This window comes from Centruroides sculpturatus, unplaced genomic scaffold, assembly GCF_000671375.1.
Source record: "Centruroides sculpturatus isolate CEXI.00-Female unplaced genomic scaffold, Cexi_2.0 scaffold689, whole genome shotgun sequence".
NCBI lineage: Eukaryota > Metazoa > Arthropoda > Arachnida > Scorpiones > Buthidae > Centruroides > Centruroides sculpturatus.
In genome coordinates this window covers 412,944-423,088 of record NW_019384971.1, presented here as the reverse complement: position 1 = coordinate 423,088, position 10,145 = coordinate 412,944, and the positions used below count along the sequence as shown (strand labels likewise).

Genomic DNA, 10,145 nt, shown 5'->3' with positions numbered 1-10,145 from the left:
TATGCAAAGCTTTTTTTTTCAGTTTACAGCAGTATTTATTACACAAAATTTAAGTAAAGCTTAACATGCCGATCTTGCCCCGATCTCCCCCTACTACGTGTGAAAAAAACGATAAGATTGCTATTATATATTCGAATCAGTGACGGAATGAATGAATAAATCACGAGTAGATTTATAACTTAACCCAACCGATAGGAGTTTACTGGTGTGTTTTTGTGATAGTTCTGTATAATTGACAGGAGTTTTTAAAAAAATCCATTAAAATATTTGATTTTTATTCTGCTCTCCCATCTTGTATTACTTACAGATTTCAATATTAAACTAGTGATATTACGATTTAGTGTGTCCTATCTATAAGGGGATGCAGGAAAAAAACGTGTACAATTCTTGTACAATGCTTTTAAAAATGAACAGTTAATTTGGTAGCATCATTTACAACTAACTTTCACGAATGAGATGCACAAGGTACGAAAAGAGCTCTAGAATTTATTTTCCTTAAATCCACTTTTTTTCCCAAGACTACAAATATTCAAGTACAAAGTAACCGGTTTTGACTTATTTCCAGTTAAGAATTAGTTAAATAATTAAGAGATTAGGGAATTAGGGACATAAATAAAACCCTGCCGAAAGAGCCGGAATTTTACTTAAACAACTTAACTGAACCAATCTCTAGCTGAGTACAGTACAGTGGGGCTGATTTCTTCGTAATATTAGACGTAATAAAGACAGAAATTTTTCCAGTTCAATGAGAGTGACTGAAAAGTTGTAAATTTTGGAAATTTCCGTGGACACCTGGTCCTAAAACGAATTAGTTAGAAAACAAATGAAGGACAATCTATTAAGTTTAACATATTTAGATTTTTACAGCTATGGTGAGAAATGTTAAAATTTACAACAACCCTGTCGCGTCCTTTGAAATATACTAGTGATGCGACAAAAGAGGCATTTGACATTAACCGATATCGGCACCCTCGGGATTTGGCATGCATGCATGCACGCACTGCACACCTACCAAGGTCGTCTCTGATTACACTCGTAGGGAGCTATTTGACTAAGTGCATTGTTTTAAGATTTAAAAAGTAAAGAATATTTTATGTTATTTTTATGTATGTTTCTTTTCAAAGCTATGTTTAATTATAATTTTCTTTAAAAGTATATTCATACAATTGAAGAATATTTTGTACCAGGTATGTATTGTACTGTACATCCACCACACATTTTATTTTACCAAGTAAGTTTTTATAATTTTATTTTTAATTTTAGCCCTTATATCGTGGCTAGCGATTTAGAATGTAATTGTGATATTGAAAATGCATTTAGAGAAGTCTACGGTTTTTACTGGCTTATCGAACAAACGAATACGAATGGACCCTAGACCATCACTGACGCCTAATTAACTGATTGCCCCTGGAATTCGGCTTCTTACAGAAACACAGCTTTCGTATCATCAAATGTCACGGCACGCCAATGTAAAATATATATATTTTCCACCTCAAAATCAGTAGTTTCTTGCCCCTGTGCATTATACTTATCCTGTTAGAATAGTCACGCCGGTCATCTAACTGCTTTCAGGGGAAAATTTTTGAATTGAAATAACGTGACTTACGGTTTGTATCGGTAATTTGTGTATAGTTAATCGGGGCATCCTGTCCCTAAGGTTTCCATATTCGGTCTCGTCTTTCGTCTAAATCCGTTCTCAAGATTAAGGAAAGAGACTGACGGACGACAGTGGGAATTTATAGGTCTACAATTTTTTTCAAACTGAGGCCCAATGATAACTTAAATAAATATAGGAAAAATAATTTAATTGTGACATTAACTACTGACTTCATAGTTATATAGTAAAATGTGTAGTAATTTATATTAAATTTTAACTTGGGATCCTTTACGTTGGATCTGGTTACGTACAGCTTTAATGTCTCTTACATTCCCTAGCAAGGATGTACTGTACAGTACACAGTACAGTGTACAATGTTTTGGGAGTTTAACGTTCCATAGAGAAGGGTGCAGTAATAAGTTCATTCTAGAATGTTAAGGTTTGGTTTGGTTTGGTTTATTTTGTTTCGTAGTATAAGACAACGCAACACACAACGTGATGGGTTGTCTTATACTACGGTTAAAAATATTCGTTTCAAATTTGAAGAATTTTTCAATTCCTTGTTATTTTCGACGGATGAACTTAAGACGATAGGTCGGAAAGTTATGTGAAAGTGCCACTTTTTCTGCTGACTTGTGAAAACTCACGGAATAATTAGCTCCNCAAGGATGTACTGTACAGTACACAGTACAGTGTACAATGTACTTTCGGCCAATTTTTTTAAAATTGTTTTAAAAATTGTAACAACTTTTAAATAAAGTTAATGACCTAAAAATATTATCAATTAAATCATAAATAACTGCCAACTTTCACATCTGGGAGCTAATTATTCCGTGAGTTTTCACAAGTCAGCAGAAAAAGTGGCACTTTCACATAACTTTCCGACCTATCGTCTTAAGTTCATCCGTCGAAAATAACAAGGAATTGAAAAATTCTTCAAATTTGAAACGAATATTTTTAACCGTAGTATAAGACAACCCATCACGTTGTGTGTTGCGTTGTCTTATACTACGAAACAAAATAAACCAAACCAAACCAAACCTTAACATTCTAGAATGAACTTATTACTGCACCCTTCTCTATGGAACGTTAAACTCCCAAAACATTGTACACTGTACTGTGTACTGTACAGTACATCCTTGCTAGGGAATGTAAGAGACATTAAAGCTGTACGTAACCAGATCCAACGTAAAGGATCCCAAGTTAAAATTTAATATAAATTACTACACATTTTACTATATAACTATGAAGTCAGTAGTTAATGTCACAATTAAATTATTTTTCCTATATTTATTTAAGTTATCATTGGGCCTCAGTTTGAAAAAAATTGTAGACCTATAAATTCCCACTGTCGTCCGTCAGTCTCTTTCCTTAATCTTGAGAACGGATTTAGACGAAAGACGAGACCGAATATGGAAACCTTAGGGACAGGATGCCCCGATTAACTATACACAAATTACCGATACAAACCGTAAGTCACGTTATTTCAATTCAAAAATTTTCCCCTGAAAGCAGTTAGATGACCGGCGTGACTATTCTAACAGGATAAGTATAATGCACAGGGGCAAGAAACTACTGATTTTGAGGTGGAAAATATATATATTTTACATTGGCGTGCCGTGACATTTGATGATACGAAAGCTGTGTTTCTGTAAGAAGCCGAATTCCAGGGGCAATCAGTTAATTAGGCGTCAGTGATGGTCTAGGGTCCATTCGTATTCGTTTGTTCGATAAGCCAGTAAAAACCGTAGACTTCTCTAAATGCATTTTCAATATCACAATTACATTCTAAATCGCTAGCCACGATATAAGGGCTAAAATTAAAAATAAAATTATAAAAACTTACTTGGTAAAATAAAATGTGTGGTGGATGTACAGTACAATACATACCTGGTACAAAATATTCTTCAATTGTATGAATATACTTTTAAAGAAAATTATAATTAAACATAGCTTTGAAAAGAAACATACATAAAAATAACATAAAATATTCTTTACTTTTTAAATCTTAAAACAATGCACTTAGTCAAATAGCTCCCTACGAGTGGCTAATGGATGGAATCGGAGACGGTTCTAGTAGGTGCATGCACGCGGGCTGCCAAATCCCCAGGGTGCCGATACAATGTCAAATGCCTGTTTTGTCGCATCACTAGTATACCTCAAAGGACGCGACAGGGTTGTTGTACATTTTAAACGTTTCTCACCATAGTTGTAAAAATATAAATATGTTAAACTTAATACTGTACTAAGTAGATTGTCCGTCATTTGTTTTCTAACTAATTCGTTTTAGTACCAGGTGTCCACGGAAATTTCCAAAATTTACAACTTTTCAGTCACTCTCATTGAACTGGAAAAATTTCTGTCTTTATTACGTCTAATATTACGAAGAAATCAGCCCCACTGTACTGTACTCAGCTAGAGATTGGTTCAGTTAAGTTGTTTAAGTAAAATTCCGGCTCTTTCGGCAGGGTTTTATTTATGTCCCTAATTCCCTAATCTCTTAATTATTTAACTAATTCTTAACTGGAAATAAGTCAAAACCGGTTACTTTGTACTTGAATATTTGTAGTCTTGGGAAAAAAAGTGGATTTAAGGAAAATAAATTCTAGAGCTCTTTTCGTACCTTGTGCATCTCATTCGTGAAAGTTAGTTGTAAATGATGCTACCAAATTAACTGTTCATTTTTAAAAGCATTGTACAAGAATTGTACACGTTTTTTTCCTGCATCCCCTTATAGATAGGACACACTAAATCGTAATATCACTAGTTTAATATTGAAATCTGTAAGTAATACAAGATGGGAGAGCAGAATAAAAATCAAATATTTTAATGGATTTTTTTAAAAACTCCTGTCAATTATACAGAACTATCACAAAAACACACCAGTAAACTCCTATCGGTTGGGTTAAGTTATAAATCTACTCGTGATTTATTCATTCATTCCGTCACTGATTCGAATATATAATAGCAATCTTATCGTTTTTTTCACACGTAGTAGGGGGAGATCGGGGCAAGATCGGCATGTTAAGCTTTACTTAAATTTTGTGTAATAAATACTGCTGTAAACTGAAAAAAAAAGCTTTGCATATTGTCTATTGGAATGTTACCTTACTATAGAACTGGTTAAAATCAGTTTGGAAATAAAAATAATTAAAATAATTACAACTTTACAAGAAGAGAGAAATTGACGAAGTTGCCCCGGGTATAGGGGCAAGATCGGCAACTTCTCTCTTTTTGTAAAGTTGTAATTATTTTAATTATTTTTATTAAAGTTGCCCCTGGTATAGGGGCAACAGTAATGGGGCAAGATAGGCACGTATATAAAATTATGTTATTAACAATGTATAAGTTGGAATTCACTATTAAAACAAAGAAATACAAATCCAACACCCATTTAATATTATTACAACGAAATGCAAGTTCAAAGACATATATACATGAATAACAAATGCAAACATGTTTTCATTTATCATCTGTTTGATTTTTATCCTTTGCTTCTAATGTGGCTTTATGTTGCCGATCTTACCCCGCTAGTCATGATTTCGAAACATTAAGTACAACCCTGAGAACAGAATGCCAAGCCACGATCTGGCCACGTGAATAAGTTGAAGTTACATCCTTCTAACAGGAAAAGTAACTTTCGTTATCATGGAATTATAACAAAACCTGCCAATTCAATATAAATGGAAAAAAAATATTATATGGAATTGAACGAAAATGAAAATTTGCTTGATAATTCAACTACGCTTGTTGGAGAACAATAAAAACACTACACTCAACAAGCCACCAATAAAACTCAACTGCCTAACCTATAACCAAAGTCTCCTTTTAATTTGTTTTTTAAAAAAAGCGCTTGACAAACTTGCCCCGTATGCCGAAGTTGCCCCGATCTCCCCTATAGAAATTTGTAAAAAGATACATAATGCGGTTATAATAAAATATTAATTTTAATTCATTTAAAGTACGTTAAAATATGAAAATAATCGCATAATGTGTATTTATATTTTAAAAAATACTATACAAGCGAAGCGGCGCTTCCACCGCTTTCAAAGACGGCACGCCACTGGTTAAGTTATAAATCTACTCGCGGTTCACGTAATGGGGCGAGGGCAGCCAGATATCTAGCAGGCAGGCGGCTAACAGCCCAGAGCCGGTCCTAGATAGAATCATTGGAAGCGTTGTATGTGTAGCTTACACCGTGAGGTTGGTATTCTGTAAAGCGCATGCGCGAATGTCTATAATCTGGCTGTTTTACACCATTTAAATATCTTCGTCGTGGAAGCTATCCCGTATTCGACAATACGGCGCTGTCACTCCACCACTAATATTCGAATATACGATAGCGATCTTATCTTTTTTTCACGTGTAGTGTGAGCCGCCGGGGAGGTTGGGAAGTCCTCTCCTTCCGGCCACAGGTCGGTGACCTACTTTCTTGTCAAGGATGGCGTTGCGTTCAGTTACGCGTTACGCGAGTGGAGGAGAGTCGGAGGGGTCGACGATAAGACGTTGGCTAAGTCGAGTAACGACACCATTAAAAAAAACAAAACAAGAGTTTATTAAACTAACTAACTAAATAAAATCTTACAAAACTCCTTAGACTTCGCGGATGAGAGAGTTTACAATAATATTTCATACCTCTGGGATAATATCGGATGGATACTTCTTACTTAAAGGTTTCGAAAAGCAGTGCTCGGTGTGGCACAAAGTCTTCCAATTAACAGCGTACAGTAGGTATGAGGGGAAGATATGGCCCGTCTTCGTGATTGTCCGTTCGATTGGCGACTCCCCCGAGAGGGGAAGGAGGATGGTTATACATTTTGTGGTGGGAAAATTTGTCAGGTGACCAATTGTTTTAGCAAGTGTGGGGTTAAAGTTGGTGTTAGAATGACAACAATATGACGAATTTCGCTGATAATTGTAAACTATACACGATTTGATCGTGAGAATGTTTATAGTTAAATAGAAAGAGTTATAAATTTCTCATACGCTTTATATTACAGTTCTGTAGGGTTAAATTCCTTTGGTTAAAGGAATTTTTTTATTTAAATTTATTAAAAATTTAAAGGATTACTTTCTTTTATGAAATTATATGAACTTCGAATTTCACATCACTTTTTGTTTTCTTTAAATTGTACTTATATAGTGCAATTTTAAAAATTAGGTGGCTGATTGATTTTCTCGGCTAGAGGTATGATTATAAAATGGTTACAAATCTCTCCTTTATTTTTCATCTCTCTCATCTATTGAAAGGAACAGTTAATTCATTGGTTGATATTTAGGTGTAGAAATTAGAACTAGGTGTACATATAATTTTTTCCGGGCACGCGTTAAACTCGCGACAATATTTATGGGTTACGCTCATTAACAGCGTCTTCTTAGGTTGTTTGTTAGGTGCTTACTCGTTGATTGGTGAAGAGTAGTTCAAAGTTCTTGTTGTGGAGGCTGGTTGTAGGTCTTCTTGTTCGGGTGAACGATATGAATTTGACGGGTTTGGGAACAGGAATTGGTGGATATCTTGATCCGAATATTGGCGAAATCTTCGGAAAGATGATACTTGGTTGATATGTTTTATTATGGAAGATCAGTTGAATTAGGTGAAAAATTTCAGTCGGTTCGGAACATGAATCAGCACATTCTGGAAGTGAAGTGATGCTGTTCTTGTCCAAATAAACTAGCATTAGTAACACTTTAAGGAACGAAGAATATCCTTGGTTTGTCGAGGTAAGTAGATTTACATAACGTTAAGTTTTTACTCTCTCTCTCAGATATTTTAAATTTTCATATCATGATATAATAATATGATATCATAGGATACAGAAAAGTTTTACCGAATAAAGAATAATGAATCTAGCATCGATTATCCCGGTATAAGACTGTGTACACACTAGGCGTTTTTAAATGCGCGTCGAACGCCGAGCTAACGCGCGTTAGCTCGGCGTTCGACGAGCGTTTAGCGGAGCGTGCGCATTGGCTCAGTTTAGAAATGGACGTGGAAGTGATTGCTTGTGTTTGGCTTCTCTATCGTCGCTATAAAAGACGACGGCAGAGGCAAAGAGAATTTTGGGTGCACCCAATATTACGAGATAGACTGACCCATGGAATGTTTGTGATGTTGTATCCAAAACTACGACAATATAAACCCAAGTTTTTTAATTATTAGAATGTCTATAAAATCATTTGACGACTTACTCCATATTATAAAAGTAGATATTACTGGTGAATCAACAATTTTAAGAAACTCAATTTCTCCAGAAGAAAAACTTGTTATAACGTTAAGGCAAGTACATTAATTAATTAATTTATTATTTATTAATTTAATACAATTTATTTAATCGAATAAATATATGTTTTCTGAATGTTGGCTGGAAGGTGATGGTGACCATGATGACGGGGGTGGCGGAGACGTTGTAGACCACTGCTGTGAAGACGCTGATGGTGTTGGGGGTCTAGCTGTGGTATATCCAGAATAAGTTGGTGTAGAATATGCGTATTGGTATTGATTTGTTTGTAGTGGCAATGACTGATGATAGTTCTGTGCTCTTTGAATGACATTGAGCAATTCAATTTTAGTCGTAAGGCGTCGATTCTCGGATACTTTTTTTAATTCACTGTACAATGATAAGCAGAATAATTTATCATCATCTTCTTTTGTTAGATGGCCTGTTTCATTTTGTTCTTTCGCGTTCAAACTTTTTTGTAAAATGTCAACGATTTGTTGTTCCACAACATTTATTTTTTGTTTTTTCCTTGACCCCCCGTTTTGGTGTGAAGGAGGTGGCATCAAGTCTTCATTATCTGCATCGGTATTTGTTGTTTCAGAAGATTGGTTTTCATAATTGCTTTCTGTATCATTATTTGCTATAGAACTGTCAAGAAATTGTAGTTTTCTGTAATACACATATGTCATATGTTTGGAAGATCCAGATCCAGACGGAAGCTTTTTTCGTTTTTTACACTCCCTCGTGTAATTGTCCCGAATGCTTTTCCACTTTTTCATTAGTGTAGTCCCTGAAAATAAAAATAATAATTTTAATTTTTACAGGTATTTGGCGTCTGGCTGCTCGTTCGCAGATTTGCATTACGGATACCGTCTTGGAAAATCGACTATTATAAAGATAATTGAACACGTTTGTAAAGTGCTATGGGACAAATTAAAATCCATATCCATGCCTGAAATAACAACAGAGAAATGGAAAGAAGTTGAAGAAGGTTTTAAGAAGTATGCCAACTTTCCAAATTGTATCGGCGCAATTGATGGAAAGCATATTGAGATAATGCAACCAAAACATATAGGCTCGCTTTATTTCAATTACAAGAACTATTTTTCTTCTGTCTTACTAGCAATTTGTGATGCAAATTACTGTTTTGTATACGTTGATATCGGATCTTACGGCAAAAGCAGTGATTCTGCTATTTTTCAACATTCACATTTTTATAAAAGAATGATGGATAATAAGTTAAATATTCCTAAACCGAAACCCATTTCGAATGTCGATAAAACACCATTACCTCACGTGTTCGTAGGCGATGAAGCCTTTGGAATCATGTCAAATGTAATGCGCCCATACGGTGGAAAACAACTTACACACACCAAAAAAATATTCAATTACAGATTATCGAGAGCAAGGCGCTATATCGAATGCACTTTCGGAATACTGAGTAACAAATGGCGAATATTTCACAGACCTATTGATGTAAATATCGAGTTCGCGGAAAATATTATGAAAGCCTGCACAGTATTGCACAATTACGTTCGAGTACGTGATGGTTATAGATATGAAGACACACTTTATAATTCGCCGTTACAATCTATACATTTAGAAAATACACCACGAGGCAGCTTGTGTGCTAGAACTGCAAGAGAAAAATTTCCCAACTATTTTGTAAACGAGGGAAAACTACATTGGCAAGACAACATGATTTAAGTATTAATACGGCATAATTATTGTAAGCATTTTAACAAATAATAAAATTACTCACCTAACAGTTTTTTTTTCTCCAAATTATCTTCAGAATTACAAAAAAATTCCACCATTTCCTCCCAATTTCGTTTCTTCACTACCTTATTTTTGTAATCGGGACTCTCCATGTCCCAAATGGCTGGTCTCTTTTCGATTTCATCAATAAATAAATCCGTATCAAAATGGTCGTCCTCCATTTCGGCCAACGTCCCAAAAGCGCGCGATCGAATGTACAGCAAAATGGCGGCGTAAATCTCGAAGCGCCCGTAAAGCGCCGGTAAAGCGCGCGATCGCATGTACGGTAACATGGCAGCACATATATCTCAAAGCGCTCGGCTAACGCCCGCAAAACGCGCGTTTTAACAAAAATCTATAAACGCGCGCTTGGCCAAAAGCGCGCGTTTGAGTGTGTACGCCTACATAGAACTCTTGGTTCTTTAAAACGCGCGTTGAAAAACGCCTAGTGTGTACAGGCTCTAAAGTTTGGAATACGCGTTTCAAAAAAATTATCGTGGGAAGAAAAATAGACAATAACCAATATAAAAGGATAAAAATAGGGTAGATTTTCTTCCCCTGAAATAGGGAGA

At 35.2% G+C, this 10,145-nt stretch overlaps 1 protein-coding gene across 1 annotated transcript; it reads left to right on the top strand.

The window, feature by feature from the left end:
* The first annotated feature begins 8,282 nt into the window (after positions 1-8,282).
* On the top strand, positions 8,283-9,529 carry LOC111632609 (protein ALP1-like). The gene has a single exon (XM_023377093.1). It carries the CDS (start codon positions 8,575-8,577, stop codon positions 9,520-9,522), a length of 948 nt encoding a protein of 315 aa, XP_023232861.1. The 5' UTR covers positions 8,283-8,574; the 3' UTR covers positions 9,523-9,529.
* Positions 9,530-10,145: the final 616 nt, after the last annotated feature.

Coding starts and splice junctions, on each gene's coding strand:
- LOC111632609 (XM_023377093.1), top strand. CDS start 8,575: ATGCTTTTCCACTTTTTCATTAGTGTAGTCCCTGAAAATAAAAATAAT.